Source organism: Ascaphus truei, chromosome 4 (genome assembly GCF_040206685.1).
Source record: "Ascaphus truei isolate aAscTru1 chromosome 4, aAscTru1.hap1, whole genome shotgun sequence".
Taxonomy (NCBI): Eukaryota; Metazoa; Chordata; class Amphibia; order Anura; family Ascaphidae; genus Ascaphus; species Ascaphus truei.
The window spans coordinates 250,119,703-250,142,445 of NC_134486.1; the positions used below are offsets into that span (position 1 = coordinate 250,119,703).

The following is a 22,743-nucleotide window of genomic DNA, read 5'->3' on the forward strand; positions in this document are numbered from 1 at the left end:
ATTTCTGCCTGAAGGAGGGTTTTGAGATCCGTATAGAGGCGATTGAAATCGCAGAGCCGAACTGGCTGGTGTTCTGGATTTGCTCCGTCCTCCATCTCTCCCTCCCGTTCTGAATCAGAGCCCTGATTCGAGCTTGGCGCCATTACTGCCTCAGCCGCGCTGTTTCTGGTGCTGGGGAAATACTGTGGGAGCCCCTTTGATTTCGGGGTTTTGGCCTGTCGCTTCGCCATCTCGGTGGGTTAGCAGAGTGTTAGAAGATAATGTCCCGTTTTTTCTCGAAAAATAAAGGTTGTTTTATATCATTGGATTCTGAGCGGGGCACAGAGCAATGGGATCACACATCCATTCTCTCTGCCATCGCGCATGCGCCCCCCATACATGCACTTTTTTACAAATTATATTTTGATGTGGGTCTGGTAAAAGTCCCTTAAGTGATTTTTTTTTTGAAGTGAAACTTCTTTAGTGGCACCTCTGATGGGATAAAACTGGATAGATGGGGGGCGAAATGTGAAACGGTAGTGACGTCACGTAATGGACGCCGCTCCGCTCACACGCCCCCTGTCACATGCGGCGGCGGCGATAGCCGCCGGCGCCGCTCCTAATCGCCGCCGCACCCCTCACCCTCCCACACACCCCTCACCCTCCCACACACCCACACCCAGTTGCTTACATGCGGCGGCGATAGCCGCCGCTCCTAACTGCCACGGCGCCGCTGTTCTGCCGCCCGCTGCCATGCCGCGCGCCACGCATACGCAGAAGCGGCTGGCAGCGGCGCCGTTCCCCGCTCGCTGCCATGCCGATGGACAGGAGGAGGGAGGCCAGCGCCGCTCCTAACAGCCTGGGAATAGGGTGGTTTGAGCGCGCCGCCAGGGGGTGGGGGAGGTATCTGCTCAGAAGACTCAGACTGAGCCCCCCGGGTCCGCAGCTCCGTCGGGGGTGGGGGGAGTCAGGAGAGAGGGGGCAGGACACAGACAGAGAGACATACGGTGTGTACACACAGAGATACACATACACTGACAGACACGCACACACTGACATACACACATTGACTGACACATACACACAATGACACACACACACACTTACTCTGACGCACACACACACACTGACACACACACACACTTTGACGCACGCGCACACTCTGACACACACTGACACACGCACGCACACCCCAGTGATGTACCGAACACCGCCCCTGAATGATGTGCCTATTCCTTCCCCCCCACTGTGAGCTCCCTGACCCGCTCAACATTCATGATGCTGGTACTGCTGCCAATAAACACATACACACACACACTGACGCATGCACACTTTGACGCACGCACACTTTGACACACGCGCACGCACACTGACTGACACACATACACTCACTGACCGACACAGAGAGACATTCACACAACACAGAGAGAGAGAGACATACACTGACACACACACACACACACACACACAATTACTGACACAAATACATACACTGACCGGTACAGATACATACACTGACTGACACACACACACACACACACAAACAAACACATACATACTCACTGACTGACACACTGACACATGTGTGACGAGCACGCGCGTTATAAGTCAATTTCTGTGACAAAAGTCAAAGAAGTTTCACTTACTATGCGCGTGCACAGCACACACAGCTTTTTTTTTTTTTTTTTTCCCCACACAGTTGGGAAGCGGGGGTCTCCAGGGCTGAACCACGTTAGTTCAGCTCCATGGTTCCCAACTTACCTGTAAACACAGCGCCAGTACCGTGCCATCCAAGGGAAAAATTGTGTTATCAATCTTCTGCGCTACAGGGGCCAATAGGAAGCTATAACGTCATCCGTTGCGGCTTCCTGTTGGCCTGTGTGATGCAAGGATTTAAACAACCGGGACGTACAGGAGCTAGCATTCCCCGTAAGTATCTTTGGAACAAGCAGGTTACCAGTGATGTAATTAACGCAATTCAGCTATGGAGACACCCTGGTTTCCACTTAAATGGGGGGGAAAAAGTCGTGTGTGCTGAGTACGTGCATTTTAAGTGAAACTTCTTTGTCTTTTGCCACAGGTATTGTATTTGTGATGTTGATATTTTTCATTAAAATTGAAAACACAATGTCGGTGCAAGATGCAAACAAGTTTGACTTAGGCATGGGTCCCGCTGCATCCGACGGCACGCATTACTCACCAGACCTAAGTTCCTCCCGAGCCGACCCCAGTCCCTCCTCGTTGCAAGGCTCGCTGCGCACTAGGACGCGTCTGCCAGCAGGGGAAACGCGAGGATCGTGATCTCAAGCGGCGACGTGTGCACAGGGAGCCAATGAGGAGGGGAGCTGTCTAGAGCTACGGGAGGGAGGTCTGAGTGTGTGTTTTGTGTGCATGTTTACCCACGTCTGTGATTCGAAATCTGCACTGTCCCCTGTGCAGCATGGCAGCATTCCCCAACCCCCCCCCCTCTCCCCGGTGCCCGTCTTGCGTGCTGGGGAGGTTGCGGCTAGCTCCTGCTGCTGAGCTTTTCTTCCCTGGGAGGAGAGGCAGAAGCAGATGCACAGGGGGACGGTGCGGTGTGGGAGGGGGTAAAGACTGTACATAGGTATCCCGTCTACAAATCGACTGCCTGCATGCTGCTGCCGTTTTGGCCACGCCCCCTCCCCCCCCCCAGTCGAAAACCGGCTCCCTAAAGACCGCATATAGCGGTGAAGTGCCATGCACGCGCCGCTTGGATGCTGTGCCGGCGCGTGCAGTGGGGCCTTAGCCTTAGAGCGCGCGTGCTCGGCACACACCTCTGTTTTGTCTATTTGCACTTGTATAGTTATACTAACTAGTGTGTGTGTGTGTGTGTGTGTGTGTGTGTGTGTGTGTGTGTGTGTGTGTGTGTGTGTGTGCCGGCCTCTTGGTGCCTCTGTCTCCCAAGCGCCGAGTCCTGCTGCCACTGCGCATGTGTGGTGATAGCCGGCATAGTAGTTTTTTTTGCGCGATGGCGCGCACCTATTAGTACCGTGACGTCACTTGTGTTATGGTTTTTTGTTAGAACGCAAGGATTTTTCCCCATGAAAACCCTGTAGGTGCCAGCAAAAGAAGTTTCACTTCAAAAAGGGAGGGGGGGGGAGAAACATGGGAGGTGGAAAATAAAAATCACACTCCAAACATGTTTTAAGGTACAGCTGAGTGATGAGGCATATTGAAGGTCACCTTATGTTCTTTCCAGTAGATGAGGTATCAAATGTAAGATCAATGAGTTAAGGCCCCGCTCACCCAGCACGCTACACGACGTGCGCGCGTTCGTCACAGATTCCTGGCGGCCAATGGTAGTGTTCAGTCTTGAAACTACCATTGGCTGCAAAGTACGGCGTCGACGCTGCTGCAGTCGCGGGAGTCTTTTCAATCTGTGATCTCTGGCTGCAGCAGCGTGACGTCAATTTCACCAGCCAATCAATGCCCAGACATTTACATTGATTGATTTTGGCTGCTGAAATTGGCCAGAGACTCGGCAGTTCCACTGCGTCTATCAGTTTTTTTGTTCCTATGGTCATTTTTGTTTTTAGTAGGCGCTTCAGCTGAATTTCCATAGTTTATTAGGTCGATTTCAAAGTAAAGTGTGTGATAAGGACAGAGTTTTATGAAGTAAACCTATTATGAAACAGTCTCGATGGGACTAGGACTGTCACAGAACAGTCACATACACTTCTGCTACCGTGTCATGTTTCTGTGTTTCAGTTCTCAACCCAGGCAGAATATGGTCGCTTTGTGGGCAAATTATAAAATGTCTGCACTGGCTGCCTGAGCTATAATAAAGTGGAATATTCTTTGTTTAATTCCATTTCATTGTGTTTCAAACAATCCAGGAGGAGCAAAATATAGGGAAATAAAAAAGAAAACAGTGCAAATTTAAGTGCAGACGTTGAGACTATGATGAAATATTAATGACGGTATCTTGGCTCTGCTGGTCTATCTACTTACAAGATGTAAGTGGTAAGCATGCAGTTGGCAGATTGGGCTGCCACCCCAGGTAGTATCTGTGTATTTGTGGATATCCCTCCAGGCTTATCTCGTCAGGGTAACCATGGTGTACATAGGGAGGAAACAAAGCTACATAGCGCGATCTGTCTTTCCAAAAACTTTATAAAATGAATATGAACATATAAACATATAAAATGTGCACTTACAATGTGCTAGAATTAAAATAGCATTTATCACAATCACAGTGATTCTAGGGGGTTTAATCCGATCTCACCGCCTCCTCTCTGGCTCTGGATATCAGCCGTCTGCAGCCTGGAACGCTCAGCTCCGTTTCTCCTCCGGCGCGTGTGACGTCACTGCTCAGTGGAAGGTACAGCTACGGATCCCTCACTAGACCAAAACACCACTCTACGCGTTTCGCCCAGCTCAGCAAGCTGTCAATGGCAATTAATAATAAGCTCCCTGCTCAAACGCACACTGACCTGCTCAAGCGCGTGTGCACGCACACACACACACTCACACAGACCTGCTCACACATAGACCTGCTCTCACACACACTTCCTAGATGTCGCCTTGTGTCGCATCATTCCGTCTGCTGGGGATGATCACACATCGCCTAGCAGACGGAGGCGTGCGCACGCTGGATCGCGAAGCCCCGTGTGTGAACGCGGCCTAAAACTTGAGGCCTGAATTCCAAATTTCCTTGTTCAATTAAGAATTCAGTCCCACTGTGACATATTGATATTGCAATAAAGTATGCAGCTATGTAAAAACCTATCAGGCATTTTAATCTTAATGTTTGATATTTCCAATAGTTTTGCAGTTGAAAAAAGAAATAACACTGAAGGCATGTACTGGTGTTTTTTTGTTTTTTGTTTTTTGTTTTTTTGGGAGGGTCTTTAGTTGGTGGCTTATGTCAAAGTAAGGAGAAATGCTATAGGAATTACAAAGGTCCTGTGATTAGTATGCTTAGCATGCTTTTCGAAGGTAAAAATTGTGGGTATTTGACAGTTACTTCAAAATTGAAATCAAAAAGATAATTTCATAAGAAAGCGGATGGTAATCAGCTAGTGTTTGCAAGGATAAACAAAATTGGCTGCAGGGTCACTAAATTGAAAGCTACAATATCCTATCACAATGATGTCACGACTTCCCATTGGCCAGCAGAATGCAGCTCACACCTGTGGCCATATTGTTTCCTTTGGACAAGAATTCTTGTATGGGAATTTCAAAATGGAATATCCCAAGAACCCGCATATCCACATATGTATTGCCGTGGTTCATCTCCTCTGGACCACTTGTTTCAAATAAGGTGAAAAATTTATAAATACATATGTAGGAAATATACATAAATGTGTAACAAATGAGCAGCAAAGATGGCTGCTTTTAATGGGCCTGAATTTGACGAGCTTATTACTGCAACCAGTTTGACTTTGAAGAGAATAATAAGTAGTAGTTTATCTAATTAACGCAAGATAATCCTTTCTCATAGCGAACACCACATAGCCATTTATCATCCTCCGGCTCAATATAAACTAAAACATGACTATTTACTTATAAATGTACTATTATGTTACTACAAGTTTCGTGTCAAAATTATGCCATTACACAGTGGTACGTTGTGCTATGTACACAAAATAGACCTGTATGGCACCAGGGATGACAGTCCCAATGTTTGTAGACGGCAAGCAAATTGTCCCTCTGTGGATTCCTCCCGGTCTGTTATGCTGACGTGTGGTTTCTAAAGATTCTTACAGTTCTCGAACATGTGAATGAAAAAGACAGAAACAAAGCACCAATAGTGCATTATCTTTGACCAATTAGTTAGAGGTAAACAGGACTGCAATTCATAATAAGCTAAACACTGCAGTGCTGGAAAAAAAAATATTCCTCGAATACAATTTATTGAATTTTTAAAACCATAAAATACTGCACTATGATATGCTGCAAAGTGAGCTTTGATGTGAATAAATCTATGGATCCTGATATGACCAACTCTCCGGCAGGTTAAAACTGAAATCCTACTTACAATTAGCCCCTCGAACTTGCGCCTGGTAAGTAGGTTTCTTTATGGCTGGAATCTCCTAGCTGTTCCCTCCGTGTGAGGCGGTGTCTTCCTCGCGTCTCCCATTGACAGCTGCACGCCTGGGGATCAAAGTTTCCCTGCACGGCTGCAACTGATAACATGTGAACTCCACGGATTCAGCTACGGTGTCGATGAGTCCAAAAATCACCCCACGCATTTCAAGACCTGTCTCTTCTTCAGGGGTACTATTGGAATTATTATTGGAATGGTTACATAATTGTATATATTGCACATTTATAATACTAGCGCTTTTCATTCACTAATTTTTTTCACTGCAACGTTGTGCTATGTGACAAACAGGGCTGCATTGAGACGGCACAGGTAAATGTCCAAGTCGGGTGAAGGAGGAGGTCAGAGCAAGGCAGGCTATCACGGAAGTTGTGCTCGATTTCTGGTCAGGACAAACTTCTGGTATCGCCTAGGCAGGACCAAACAGGGCAAAGCACAGCAGTGAAGAATTGGAAAGGGCTGGAGGCAAAAGATGAAAGGTATTTTTATTGGGCAAAAACGAGTACAAGAAGGTAAAAAAAAAAAAACTCTCTAATGCATTTCATACTGTTTTCTGGTGCTTTATCAAAGGGCATGAGTGCTGGGTCTCTAGTGTCTCTTGAGTAGTAACCTCATGCCAAAGGGAACGCCGCCAGCCAGGTGATCAATCTCCAGGTGCCTGGAAAATACCCACCCGGCCGGATCTCTGTTCCCAAAGAGAAGACTTACAATACTAAACATTGTAAGAGCTGTAAAAACACCAAACATTAAATAGCATATATAAAACAAATAGATACCACTTTTTTTTATTTATTATTATTATTAAACCTTCAAAGACAACATCATAGACATATATTATCGATATTTCTGAGTTTAAGTATATGATTCTAAAGTTACATTTGTTCTGATTTTATAAATAACATTCATGATTTCTATGTTGTCTAGAGATTGATCATCTCAGGTGGTTTTGGGGGTGGCATGTTTGGCATGAGGTTACTACTAAAGACACCAGAGACCCAGCTTTCATTCTCTCTTATAAAGCGCTAGAAACGGCGTGAAACGTGTTTTTTTTTTTTTTTTTTGGTTTGTTTTTTAACCTTGTACTTGTTTTTGCCCAATTAATGCCTTTTTATCGTTGCCTCCAGCCCTTTCCAATACTTCACTGCTCTGCTCCGCTTTTTCCTGTTTGTCGCCCAGGCAGAAGCACGCCAGGGGCTGTGGAACCTCAAGAGATCTGGTTCCGGGAGTACTTCTACATCCTCATTGACACTCCTGTGGAACTGTCCTGGAACCAGATTGCATATTTTCCCTGTTCTGAGGCTGCCAGCGCTCCTCAGTGTAAAATTTCAACATTGTTGTTTTCCCTTGAGGCTTCCCAGCCTGTTGCCTTGGCGAGTCCCCTCTACTCAAATCTGAGATGGTTTGGCTATCCTTCCCTGCTAGCTGGTATACCCCATGTTTATGTGCCTGCTTGTAAACGAAAGCATGCTTTCTTGTCCAACCAGCAGCAATAGTGAGTAGATGTACCTTTCACTGTCCCTCCAGAAAAGCATTCTTTTTTTACCTTCTCCCCACAAATGTTGCCTGCCAGTTATTTTATACCTTCTGTATACCCCCTCCAATAAAAGTTACAGAAAATAGAAGGACTTGTGTGCATTTAAAGGATATGCGTTTAGCTACCTGATCCTACTCACTTGCCATGGTGGGCTTGGGCCAGAATAGGAACGCTTTCACGAATACGGCCACTATTCATCTTCACGGGAATTGGAACGTGTATAAGGGATAGCCGGGCTCCTACTAAGGCGAGGTTCCCGTTTTCTCTTTCCCCTCCCCCTTCCCTATGTGGGTTATAGTCCGGATACATAACAGGGCTGGTTTTAAGTGTGGTTTGTTCTTCAAATACGAGTGTTCAAATGGCTTAAATCCTATTATTATGGCTCCATTTTAATGATCGTTATGAACAGTCCTTATAGAAGAGCCTATTTTATTTAGTAGATGTTTTTGATTTGTATCATTAGGACAATTTGGTGTGATTACAACCGAATATTGCTCTTAATTTTATATAGCCTAACTTTAATTTTTTTTATATACATTCACATACACAATGTTTCTACAATTGTGTTATACAATAGGTAGTTTTAAGTAACTTGTCTGAAATGTATTTTAAAAATAATGCTGAACAAAAAACTATTGCAGCATGACAAACTGGAATCAACATTTTCTACCATTTGAAATTTTCTTATCCATGACGGCCAAATACTGCAAAGGTGAAATATCTAAGGGTGGACTCTGCAATTGCTGCTTCAACCAAGATTTAACGCTCTTTCTTTGACCATCAACTCAGATATACTTCATTAAAATCGCATTTGATAAGGTTATTTGGCACTTTGCAAATAAAAAAAAACAGAGACTTGGATGAATACAATGTTTGTAGTCCTATTTACAGAATTTCAATATGTTTTGAATATTAAATAAAAATATACTGTATTTGTATTTAAATGTGACCTTTTACACTTCTCCTATGGCCCCAAAAATTGACAAATCCAAGCTGCTGATCCTGAGTGTTTTCTTTTTGGATTTGAAAATCCAATTCCTCCTTGTGTGAAGGGAAAAAAGGGGGCGTTTTCCAGGCACCTGGAGATTGATCACCTAGCTGGCGGTGATTTCTGCAGGTGGTTTTGGTTGTGTTCCCTTTGGCATGAGGTTACTACTAAAGAGACACTAGAGACCCAGCGCTCATGCTTTTTGATAAAATGTAAACTTGGCATAGGTTATTATTATTTTATTTGTTTCATAGTTTTGCAATGTTAACATGCAGATAAGACAGACATGTTGCTCTCTTGTAGCCATCAAAGAATCAGGCCATGCACTTTATGATTTATTGATTGTTGTGATTCTTGTCCGTATACTGGCAAAAAAAACCTGATGTAGATATAGAGCGCAAAAAGAAATGTAAGTGAAACTGATGTCATTTTGTAATGTGGCATTGGGAAATCTGATTTACGTAAAGACTTGTTATGCATTATGAACAAATCCAGCTTTTACCGTGAATATAAACCACATCTAGGTCATGGGCAGACTGATAGTTTCTTGTGCGTACGGGGAATGTTTTATAAATTTCACCTTTAAGCATCCTTTCCCATGACCTTTTCAAACAGACAAATATCTGTATTTTTGTAATTTGCAAAAAAAAAACAATATCTTTGTTCCGTTTGTGAATTGATTACTACAGTATCTGGTTCAATACTATCTGTCAGAATGTCGTTGGGTAACTTTGTCAGGATAGAAGTATCATTGAGCCATATTTCATTTTGATTCCGTATGGGCTTGTTCAGATATGCATGGGCTATGTAGTTCAGAACAGTTGTAGTGTTAACCAGTTCTGGCTTGTAAGATGAAGCTAGTTTTGCAGCCCTGTTTTATTTACCATTACTGCTTTTCCATCCTGCATCGACACAGCTCTTTTTAATGACTCGGCAAGCCCAGTCCCGACTAGTTATGAGTCAGACAACCTGTTTAGGCATGTGTTTTCCTGAAAACCTGGCCTGCGGGTCGGTCTTGAAGATGAAACTTAATTCTGGTTAAATGAAATGTAGCTGAACTGTGAAACCATGGTTCGGTGCTTCGCTCTTTGCGGACTTCAGTTATAATCGGTCATCACAGCTTTATTGCCCATTCTCTACTTAACATGCTGTTTTTCTGCAGGGTAGACCATCTGTACACCTTTTTTGTCCAGTGGTCACCAGAGGTCTATGGCAAAGATGCAAAAGATCAAGGCTTTGTGGTGGTGGAGAAGGACGAGCTGGATATGATTGACAACTTCTTCAGCGAGCCCTCTACTAAAAGCTGGGAGGTGAGTCCCTGAGACGTGTATGAAATGCACCGATTTTGAGGCATGGCTACAAAAATAGCTGTTCAATGCAGCTGGAGCCAAGCAACCTGATAATCAAATATAGTTTGTAACTGGCTATACCTATAACAATAGTGAATTGATCAAATACTTTTGTAAATGAAATCTATTTCTTTATAATTGACCAGTTTAATGCTAGAAAACTAAACATCTACACAACTCCAACTGGGTTCCCAGCACTCATAGTAAAAATAATTTTTGGCATACCCAAGTTACATTTATTCTTCATTTTTCCTAAGTTATAAAAAAAGTCATGACAGGATACCAAGAAATGCACAGTGAACGTACAATGTCAGTATATGTACATATAGAATATTATACTTGCTAATAAAGTTATAGTAGAGAGCACAGATACACAGTGAACACACAATCACCGTAGATGCATATAGCGAAGGATGTAAATTACACAAATCTCACACAGCACAATGAGTGCAGATAAAGGTCCAAACTGGAACACCATGCGCAACAGGGGAATACTACACAAAAATACCAACGAATAGAAGGGGAGTGAAAACAGGGAGGAGGCGGGGGGTGGGAAGAAAGTGCAGAGCAAATTTAACTGAGGCAACGTTTCGGGGGTGAGCCCCTTCTGGTCCATTCAAAAAAAGACCAGGTTGGGCTGTGGTACTTCCCTTGAGACCCTCAAATAGAACCTCTTATGAGCAAACAAACAGATATATAAAAATGGGTGTAGTCCCAATGAAATGGCCCAAGAAACAGATAAGACCTTGAGGGCAACATGCTATTACAATAAGTTCCACGACTTGTATGCAGACCGGCTGACAGTGCAGAGTAAATGTTCACAGTCGCCTTAGAGCTAGACCGATGAGTGCCCACAGAGCTCAATAATCCCAAAGGGAGTTAACATTACGTGACACTGGGACAAATCTGAATCGCTGTAAGATCAAAGTGATCTGGAGTAAATCACTTTGGACTTAAAGCGATTCGGACTTGTTCCAGTGTCGCGTAAAGTCCAAAGTGATTTACTCCAGATCACTTTGAACTTACAGCGATTCAGATTTGTCCCAGTTTCACGTAATGTTAACCCCCTTTGGGAGCAGCATAGGCACAGGAAAACATTGGGAAATGGGCCCTCTGGTGTGATGAGACAAACACCAATTTTGTCTATTATCCAATTTAGCAAAGCCACTGTTAGCCAAGGTTTTGATGAGGTGCGCATTTATCATCACTCGCACAATATTGCGGAATAGCACATTGAATAATCTTTCTTGGTTTCAGCGCCTCCATTTGTAGTTAACTCGAGTAGAACTGAAGGTAATCCCCACCATGAGTCTTTTATCCCCATACATCCGGCCAATAGATTGCAACTCAGCCAGATATATAAAAAGGGATGGTCTTTATTCTGCAGCCACTGATGATGTTCTTACAGCGATTGCAATCAGTTGGAAGGATAGCTTCCAGGCTCTTGGATGGTATAGGCCTGCTGGTAATGAGGCCTCACTAGAGTACTGATTGCACCAAGTCCATGAGGGATTGAGCACATGTCTTCCCTCCCAGCCGCGGGGAGACTTGGCTTACATATTCATCCTTTGAAGGGGAAGATGGAACTGCCTGAACCCCACCCTGTGAGGGCTGGGTTCATCGCTATAATTTAGGACACCTCTTTGGTGCAAAAGGGGAGGAGGGCACAGGATCTGCATCCTTATTGGACACATGCAGACTCCCAGGTCACCTCTACTTCTGTCACTCATAGAGGTTGTAGGAGGAGGGAAAACCCCACTGGATAGCCTGTCACTGTCTGGATCTCACTAGAACTTAGAGTAGAAGAACAAAGTTCAGCAATAGTGCTCAAATGACCATAGAAAAACAGTTTATATAACATCCATAAGGTATTTCTTGATTGAAGAATGAAGATAAAACAGGCAAATCACAATTAAGTGAGTGTGTGGTATATAGGTGAGCGTAATGTATTTGACATATCTCTAGAGGTCCTAGGAGTGCTGTAACTGGAGAATGATTGGCTCCACTACACCACACCTAATGAGGACAATGTCACACACGCTTGCAACCACCTTATTGATACCTCCCAATAGAGTAAATGGTAGAACTCACTTGAACAAAGACTGTGTTCTTCTTGTCTTTGGGGCGTGCATCCGTAATGGCAGTAGATCAGTAGAGATTCCGCACGAAGCAGTGTAACAGAGTTACAGCCATGTAAAGATCAGGATCACAGCGGTGCAGTAAAAAACTTCTTTATTTGGACACCATGGTGCATGCAGGAATGGAGGGTAGCTCTTACGCGTTTCACGCCTGTGTGGTGCTTCGTCAGAGAGTAAAAACGATATGCTGGGTCCCCCTTGATATAACCCATTTGTTTGCATTCAAAATTGTCAACAGCCGCGGCTCCCATAGCCTGAAGTGACGAAACCGGATATGGAGAACCGGAAGTGACGTAACAGACTCCATGTAGTGTGCGATTGTTTACAAGCACATCTAGTTGTCATGGATACAGCTGCGTCATGAATATAGGCTAATGGTAAAAGTTTTAATCGCAAGGAGGACCCAGTATAACAACCCCACAATACAGTGATATATAAAAAACAGTGGTGGTTAAAAACAACATATAAAACATTACAAAAAACAGATTATCTGAGGGACCCTGAAAACAAAAAATCAATATGGTCCATAGTGTATAATATAATGTCAGTCTGTAAGGACATTTGATACAAATGATCAGCAGATAATGTAGGTATATAAAGAGATTGCTACTAAGATAAAGAAACCTCAAAGCCCTACAATCTATATGAGAATTTGTTATTCTTACATGACATAATAACACAAGAAAAGTCTATTATATAATAAACGTAGCCAACTTTTTCATGAACATGGTATCAATTGCAACTGTATAAAAGACATGTATTGTTTAATAGATTAGACCCAGTATGAGCCGAAGCTGTGATAAATATATAAGAATACAATTCCTACTGTATGGGAGAGCATGTATATGTGACAATGTTTACATTCATTATCTTGGATAACATAATAATATATTAGAAGCATATGGTGTACCCCAATATGCGTAGCCATCTATGACATAAATATAACATCAATAGTAGCTATAATGGATATAATAAATGCAAGAATATTATCCTTAATGCATAAGAGAACATAAACATGTGACAAAGCCAGATTGACAAAAATTCTATAAAGAGTACATTTTCACAGAAAGTGTTTTAGCTCCCAATCTGTATTTATACCCCCGGGTGCCAATGACCCGAGGGTATAAATCCAGAACATTTCTCTCTGATTCAACATGCTTTCTCTGTTTCCTCCTCTTATATGTCTGGGAATGTGTCACTTGAGCCCTTCGGACAGTTGTGAAAATGTTTTGACACTAGTAGGTCAGGATCATTCTTCTTGATAGAACGTAAATGCTCTGAGATTCTCACTTTCAGAGGTCGGATGGTCCTACCTATATAGGTACTGCCACAAGCACAATTAAGCTTATATACCACGTAGTTTGTTGAACATGTCAAAGTGTTTGAGTTTGTATTTTTGCCCAGTAAATTTGCTGATGACGAATGACAATGGAGTGGCGTTTTTACTCTCTGACGAAGCGCCACACAGGCGTGAAACGCATAAGAGCTACCCTCCATTCCTGTCTGCACCATGGTGTCCAAATAAAGAAGTTTTTAATGCACCGCTGTGATCCTGATCATTGCATGCTGTGCTCTGCTACTCTGCTTACTAGAACTTGCATGACTGGGAAGGCAGAAGGGTAGCTGGCCCAGCCATGGCTACATATATTATACAGTATTTTTGCACTCAATTCTTTGTCCTTATTAAAAAATAACCTGTAAATGTAAATAAAATAAACAATTACAGTACACTAATATGCAAAAAAACTGCAAACATGAAAAGTAAAGTAAACTAGAATTAAATGACAACTAGAACAATCTTAACCAACATAATTATATAACGTTACAGCAGCAATATCCTCAGAAGCCTATATGAGTTTAACTCGTATCTTGACCACTGAACAGATCATGCTCTTAACAAAATATAATCAATTAAGAAAATCTCTAGCTTCTGTGGCTACTATGGTAACCTTTGGACTGCAATGGGCTCTGGAGGAGTTTCATTTTAACCTCACTTGATATTTGAACTGCTTATATCTCCTGAACAGCACATTAAAAAAAATAACACTTTTGGAAGGGTAAAAATAGATCACTTAAAATAAGTAAAAAATAAAATCCAAAAACTACTATTAACAACAACAAATTACCTAAATTAAAACGAAAAACTACCTTTTTTTCCCCCCTCACTGCTTCACTCTCACTCACACACCGTAAGAGAGTATGAATGTTCGTGACAATCGCTAATATTCACACAAACGCTTACTGGCAATGGTACCGGGTTAAAAGTTCCCTCCCGGGAAAGGAATATGGCTGCCAAATTATTGGTTTCCGTTTGGATGATGATATTGGCCATGGTAAATTCTCCATGTAGGGAACACCTGTATCTTAAACGATAAGTATCTCGGTAACCAGGGGGTCACCGGGAGCTAACAATGGAATGGTTCCACACCACTGCTCTCACCTTCCGTCCGTCGTCATTTCAGATCGCGTCCTGAGCGCCATAGGAGCCCAGGACACAACCAACCCTTAGTAGCTACGGCCACCAGAAAATGCTTGTTCTATGTCATGGGGCAGCCAGAGTGCCAGAACTCATGACATAGTTGCAGCATTCAAGGGTTTATTTAATTTTTGACCTAAATCCGGGAAAATAATTCTGCTCTGTGTGTGTGTGGGCCAGAGACTCCCTATCCCACATTAACGTGTTCTCTGATAGATACAGGGATTCCAAGTGAATGCCTATAGACTTCTGGGATCTGTATTCCATTCCATGTACAAAAAGTATTCACTTTCCCCTTGCAACAATTACCAGGGATTACAGGGGAATCAATCTGTTATGTCCCTTTTTTATTAAGCGTGATTTCATTCAAGAATATTGCAGTAAGTGCAAACTGTCATAAGACATTTTATCAATTATGTTGAATATCTAATATATATCTAAAAGGAAGTGGGTGCTCATAGCCTGGTGGCTGATAGGGAGAGTCGGGTAGCTGCAATGCGTAGACCAAAATCAGACGAAGAGAGTCGGTTGTCATGTGAGGAGAAAGCAAGTATGCTGGAGGAGAAAAGCAGAAAGCATTGTGGAGAGAGGGAGAGTCACAGAGAGGTAATACTTCTTTTTATCAAAAAAACAAACGCCAACCTGTAATTTTGACGAGCTTTTACGATAGTTTCATAATATCAAGAGAGGACCAGCAGATTTCTTGACCAAGCCAGATACATAATAAGCTGTCCAAGTGAGTCAGATGGCAATAACCAACAATTATAATAAAGGTGTAGGGTATATTGCGCGCGCACACACACACACACACACACACACACACACTCTACCCGGCGTAACATACGCCGATCTGAAAGGTTATTAAATAGACATTACTCTTGCTTTCACCACTTCCTGTAATACTTGTCTGTCTCTTGTCCCCTTTTCCTCCACCTTACTCTCTCCTACATCATGGCCTGCTCCTCTTTACTCTCTCCTCACCTCTTTGCACTTTGTGCCTTACTGTCGGTTCCTCTGTGTGTATAATATACTATACTCTCCTCTCCTACTCATCTCATCTGTCTCCTCTCCTTGCTGTTTCCACTGCCATTAAAATCCCCTCCCCCAGGTTTCCTGGGCGAGTGAGAGGCTGCTCAGTCTATATCAGTCTAGAGGGGGATGTATGTCCATCTTTATTTATGTAGCACAAACATTGTACTCGGCACTTTACAAAGACCATACAATACAGGGAATTATAATAAGACGATAAAAGTGCAGCAAAGTCAGACAATAGGAAGGAAATCCCTGCCGAAGTGCAGAGTCCAGCTCTTGTCTTCTTTAACTCCAATTTGAACTCCACAAACACTTCTTCATATGTGACCCTTAAGGCTTGTTTTATAGTAGCCGCGTGCGACTGCCACAGCTCGTGCACGTGAAACACATACGTTTTGTGTGTATAGAGTTCAGTGCTGTGAGCGACAGATGGTCGTGGCTATGATGTCACACCCTGATCGGGGACCATGGAGGGAGAAATAGCAGCAACTAAACCGGTAACCATCTCAAAAAGACTTATTTATACTAAATGCTGCCTTCACAGTACATATTAGCGCAGTGACTGATTATCCCTGCAATTCCTGGTTACTATTCCTAAATAAGACATTGCCTGAAGCTGGAACCAGTCCCAGGCCTCCGTGCTACTCAGTAAACATGCAGACGTACAAACAAATAAGACTTTATGCCTGCACTGTAGGAACTATTTAAATTCCCCTCCTCTAAATACAAAGGGGATTCCCAAGAAGTGCGGCTGCATCTCCCGTCCCCCCCAAAACTTTATAGTGGTGATTGGCTTTTTTTGAGGATGGGGAAAAACAGCCCAAAATAAACTTCATCCACTTGGGAAGAAGCCCTGTAAGTTCTGTTTCTATGGAGGGATACATACACACACACACAATGAAATTGCAGCCTCACTCTGATTGGGCAATAGAATGTGACGTCAAGCGGCGGCAGCGCGAAAGACTCTATTCGATCTTTCCCCCAATCTGCCGGTTCAACGCTTACTGCCGTGCATGTGCACAGCCTAACTATATAAAGTCGGGCTTTAACACGGCCAATTATAAGTGCCGCGCACGGCGGAGCAAGCGTGCGCACACTATATTACGGGCCTAAGATGTTACACAGCCAATGTGCAGTCACATTACACAGGGTGTGCAGTCTCATTGGCTGTCCCTGGGTGAGTGACAGGCCGATCGTCCTATCACAGAGGGGGAGGGATGTATGGTCTTATTCGCTATATTTGGGTGAGTGACAGGCAGCTCGGCATATCACAAAGGGGAGGAATGTGCATCCTCACTCGCTGTCTCTGGGTGAGGGACAGGCCTATCACAGAAGGCTGTGCAGACATCCTTGGAGAAATATATACAGATGGGCCCCGCTAATACAGCAGGTTCCGTTCTATGGCCCTGCCGCAAAGTGAAAATCGCCAGAAAGCAGAACCCCCTTCTGCGCATGTACGACCTTTGTTCTGCGCATGCGCAACCTTGGCATCCCCCATTATGCGCAGACATGGCAGGCCCCTTCTCGGTACCGCCGCATGAGTGGAGTGCCAAAAAGCGGGGCCCTACTGTAGATATATGTATAGAAGACCATTATCACTTTAAAATAAAAAAAGGACGAACAACAAAACTTTCCACATAATACATGTAGTAGTATTATTGGATCATGGTGATAATCAGAATAGTCAGTATAAACATGTTTCAAAAGATGGTATACACACAGGGTTGCCACCTTCTACTGAAGGCTAATCCAGAGAACATTTTTACATTTAGCGCTTCGCCTCAGCAGCAGCAGCGTCTCTGGCATCTCCCCACTGCAATTGCTGTCAATATGGCTGGCGGCGTGAAATGGTATTGTGTTGCCATGACAAGGGGATGCCTTAGAGGCACCATGTGATGCTGCACAGCCATATTGACAGGAATTGCAGGGAGAGGAGGTCGAAACGCCGCCACCCAGCGTTTTACAAGGTAAGCCCGGAGATACATGGCCAAAACCCATAGTTTCTGGGTCAAACCCAGAGTGGTGGCAACCCTGTAAAATATATACAGCACGTCCATATCTTTTTGTATGTCCGTGAAAAAGTTATCAGAGATCAACATAAGGCTCTCATGGCAGTCTCACAAAATACTGCTGCCATACAGATTAAGCTTCTAACACTGACTTCTATTTATCCTATGCAAAGATAGCAGGATTCATGCATATCATTGTGATTTTGCCATTTTTGGGGGGGACTAATGATTGGCTCTGATGTGTACCCTCGCGTAGAGCTTGTTTTGTAACATATATTGTATGGTAACAGTATTTGAAGAGCCTTATGTCGACCTCCTGATAACTTTTTCACGGACATAGAAAGATATGACATGCTGTATATACCATCTTTTGATGCATGTATATACTGACTGTTCTGATTATCCCTATGATCCAATAATATTTAATTTATTGTGCGCAAAGTTTTTTGTTAAGTACTGTAGTTGTAAAAGGATACTACATATGAAATATGTTCACAAGTCTGGCAAAAGTGGCAATAACATAATTGGCCAGCAAAAAAAGCCTGACGACTGATAGGATGTATGATATAGAAATGTGATGGGTGCTCCAACAGTCCTGGAATCTTTGTATATATTCATCAATCATATAAAAACAGTGAAGACTCAGATGATGGAGTGGGTACCCCCCTTGTTTGCTATGTCTGTCTGACAATAAATCTACATTTTTAGTTTGATACACCTATGTCCCTGGGCAGTGTGCTGCTTTGTGCATTCTTTGCATTTTTCGGACTGATGGGATGTATCCTGAATGCCTTGTATTCAGTATCAGTGCTATGGGGAGGCATCATCATGCTATAAAATGAAGGGCCCTACTCTATATCTGCCGAAGCGGCCTATTTGCATTCAATGGGGACTTTTGTCCAAAAATGTCCAGTTCTGCTGCTTCTGGGGTAACGAAGAAGCCCCTAAATGTTTCTTTTCGTTATCTATGCCAGAGCTTTCCAAACTTTTTATGTTGGTGACACACTTTTTAGACATGCATCGTTTCGCGACACAGTAAATCTGTTTTACTAGCAAACCGGAGGTTAAACTAACCCCTTCTAAGAGATACGGACACGTACATAAAGTGTAATAACAAAATGTATGGGGACACAACATATCTCATGAATACCTTTCATTTATATTTTTAAAAATATATGATTTGTAAGATAACATACATTTCCAAAATTGTTGTCATTTATGAGTGACGGAGAGAGGGGGTGAGAGAGAGGCTGGGTGACGGACTGTGGATTGGTGTCTGTATTCATTCACACACACAATCTTGCACACCATTACACACAAACAGGGATCGGACACACGGGGGGCCAATCGGAGCAGGGGGGGGGGAAATCGGACTAGGGAGGGGGGCATGGAGCTGTACTTAACCTTACTCGCTCCATGCAGGAAAAGGCGCCTCCTCAATGTGCAGCTCGGATAGAGATTGGCTGCGCGCCGACCAGTCAGGTGGGGGGATTTTTATTTATTTATTTTCCCCCAGCACGCGCCTGTCGCCCTGTGGTAACCAGTTTTGTCTAGGGGACGGCACACGGCCCAGCAAACCCCCTGTTAGTGGCCCTAACCGCCCGCGCCCCCCCTAAATAATCATGCGCCCCCCCAGTTTCCGCACCACTCGGAGGTTTCTTGTTACATTCGCGGACACACCTACACACTGCAGCCGACACACTAACGTGTCGCGACACACATTTTTGGAAAGCTCTGATTTATGCCCTTCAGTATTAGAGGTCGGAAATGAATTGATTTGAAATGCAATGCAGAGGTCTGTCACTAAAGTTTGATTACAATCTCAATTCATATTTAATAGGGTAATACTGCTTGCTTGGTGGGTGGAATTATGTTTTCAGCTAGATGTTAAACAAAAAGCCTACAGGGCATTGTATTGAATCAAACGTGAGAGCAGTAATACCACAAAGAATGGTACACACATACATGGGCAAGCTGACTCTTGCAGGAAGCTCCACCTCTCAGCCAGTAAATGGAAACTACTTTAGCTGTTGTGGAGAGAAAGTGAAACTTGTGCCCGGATTTGTCCCTGGACAATAGCACTCCCATTGACTGGAAACCACAGCAGGATGATGTGCTTATTATACAGGACACACTTGGCAGCAACTGTGAGCATGTGCTAAGCTGTAACAATGAAAACTCGTCCAAAACCTCTAGATCTCAAAATCCTGTACATCGCAAGAGGGGACCAGGGACCACACGTGCAGGTAACTCTCTTATTTTTTGGATGCCGCCAGAGCACAATCTTGAAACCTAAATTGGGACGGAGTACATTTTAGATTACCCTTGCAGTGCTTGTGTGGCTTGTGACGCATTGCATTGTGTTACACCCGTAACACTGATGACTCTTTCTCCGACAGAAACGAAAGGGACATTTCTCTATATAATTCTGCCTTTTTTTTTGGGGAGGAGAAAGGCACAACTTAAATAGCAGCTGGCTGTACTTTCTTTAAATGCATTTTTTGTTGATGCATCTTCTATGGTGAATTTCCAATTTTGGTAGGGGTATATTTTTATTTTATTTTTTTACTATCATTTTTCATTTCATTCATGGTTTGTTTTTTTTGACAGGCTTAAAGCAGTCGTCTTTTTTCCTTATGTTCTTATCATACACGGTTGCATCGCTGCATTTTGTCAGGTGAACATGGTTGAAATCCTCCCTGCAATCTTCTTATAACCTTTGTGAATGTCCCTCTATCTCCCTGTAATTAAGCCAACAAACATCTGTCCTACGGGACAGAGACCTGTGCCTGAAAAAATCTATGTACAGTGTTGTGTACACTAATGCTATATAACTAAACGTGTGTTAAAGTTTCTATGTTGATCCACTAAAACTTGCCACAACCTATAAAGGGTTACACTTTATTCTGCATTGATATAGGAAAAAGAACTTTCCAACATAAAACATTGTCCATCTCTCTAGACAATATATAAATCTTGTAAGGGTAAACCGAGTACTAGAAATGTTCTAAACTGTCCCATGTATTGGTGAAAACCTTCTTTTTTTTATTTTTAGTATCGAGATATTTCACCAAGCTTTACAGGACAAAAAAAAATCAAAGCTAGTCTTAGATGTTGTGTAAGACCCTGAAATGACATATCGGAAGAGTGAGTGAGGTAAAGTCCTATTTAGTACATGTATACCTCACAAAACACTTCTCTATACAATTTGTGTAGAGATACATAGGAATACACTTGATAGTGTGTGTGTGTGTGTGTATATGTATATGTGTATGTATATATATATATATATACACTAATTAAAATATCACGGGGTGTGTTTACATGCATCTCTCCATGTGTGGTATAGAGGACTGGTTTTGGAGGTATACAATTCAATGATACAAAGCTTGCAAAATGTTTTGCCTGAATCCGAAGAACCTTTTTTGCATGGTTGTGAAAGTGCTGAAAATATTTTCTACATCTCTACTGCGTACACGCTGATACGATGATGCCATGTCTTTTGCTTAGATAATCACAGTAGAAGAGGCAAAGCGTCGGAAGAGTACCTGCAGTTACAATGATTATGAAGAGGAAGCAGCAGAGGACTACCTGCCTGATTTAAAAGATAAGAGTTCACTGCTGGACGATACACATGTTGAGAAGGTAAAAGCTTTAGCCCTTCACTGCTGAAGTAACCATCTCTCAAAGGGAAAAGGAGACACTGGGGGTTCTGTATCAGTCCCCAGGCAGTTTTTCGACAGTTTTGCAGCCGAGAGAATGATCAATAACCCGCAAAGTGCATGCTTTATCTATGTCATTTGCACTGCACAAATGGAGCTACTTGTCAGTGTGCCTTGCAGTAGATCCCACCTAAGATATATGCAAACATCCATTCTCTAAATAAAGCAGTGTATTGTAGGTAGTCACTCTTGTACTGTATTGTTTTGGCCTGATATAAATGTACATAAGACCACTGCAAATGATTAATAAGACAGGGTTAGTGATATCACTTTGATGCTTATAAATCATGGGACAACTTGTGACTTTATATTTTTTTCAACTGTAATACACCCTGTGAGTGAAAAGATAGTTTTTATAGACTCCTGCAGAAAACATTTGCAGAACAGTGAGTTTAGCAGCAGTCCATCCATACTTGAAACATTTAAATCCTAGTCATGTATTCCTTTTTTTGAGGTGGTATAACGTATAACATACATAAACAATATAAATTGTTGTACATACAAAAGGGTTTAAGCCATTTTCTTTTGGAGCGGATCACACAGTTAAGTTGATAAGATGTGTTACAGTATCACGCCCTGGAGCTCAACTGGAATTGCCGTTTGTTCAAAGGGTCCGTGAGATATCTAAAGAATAACTTGTCTTCTGAGATAGCTGCATGTGGTTTTCAGTTGACTGCTGTCAATTACTAATCGCCTAAATCATAAATCATTGGCCTGTTGTACATACATTATTCAGGCGACTAGAATAAAGCTGTTTCCTGTGTCTTAACAGCCGAATCATTTTAATGGACCTTGGTTAAGTAACCGCATGCAACTCAAGAAACCTTATCTAGATCTTTCTTTCATCAAACCCTGTTTCCTCTTTCAGCTGGCACATTGCCTGCCCGCCAGAGTGCAAGGATATCCGTGGCATCTGCTGTACAGTACACAGGAACATGGAACCAGCCTGAAAACTCTGTACAGGAATCTGGCTTCTCTGGACAGCCCTGTCCTTTTAGTTGTCAAAGACATGGACAACCAGGTAGCTAAACACAGACGTCTTCACCACTATCGTATCTTATGATCTTTATGCCCAGATCCACAGAACTCTGTTATTGACTTAACGAGGTGTTCACTTCAGTTAGCGCATTAAGCCGGTATTTTCCAATTTCAGTAACCCAGTGTGACGTGCTGTTTTCATTCGAGAGAGTCCCAAGCACTATTTATTTCCCTTTAAAGCTCCACTCCTCCCCCCCCCCCCTTCCCGGCTTGTTTTAAGAGCAGACCACTTCCACTTTCTGCTTGCTAGTTCAATGTGCCCTGTGCACAAAAATGAGTACAACTGAGTGTGTGTCTGTGTCTGTGTCTGTGTCATCAGTCTATGACCAAGAATTTTGTTACATATTTTTCACACTGGCTCTTTATAGAGCCCCAGGCACAGAGGCCAATGTCTTAAATTTGCTGTAAATG

General features: G+C 42.9%; 1 protein-coding gene across 9 annotated transcripts in view; it reads left to right on the top strand.

The window, feature by feature from the left end:
- The window catches only part of NCOA7 (nuclear receptor coactivator 7), a 227,631-nt gene that overhangs the window by 198,241 nt on the left and 6,647 nt on the right, over positions 1-22,743 (top strand). For 6 of the 9 annotated variants that reach the window (XM_075597247.1, XM_075597251.1, XM_075597246.1 and 3 more), the window contains 3 exons: positions 9,731-9,878; positions 21,083-21,217; positions 22,163-22,315. In XM_075597247.1, the coding sequence (XP_075453362.1) occupies positions 9,731-9,878; positions 21,083-21,217; positions 22,163-22,315 (436 nt within the window). Of the gene's footprint in view, positions 1-9,730; positions 9,879-19,172; positions 19,819-20,627; positions 20,729-21,082; positions 21,218-22,162; positions 22,316-22,743 lie in introns of those variants that run through there. The other 3 variants (XM_075597252.1, XM_075597256.1, XM_075597253.1) reach the window with 3 other exon arrangements.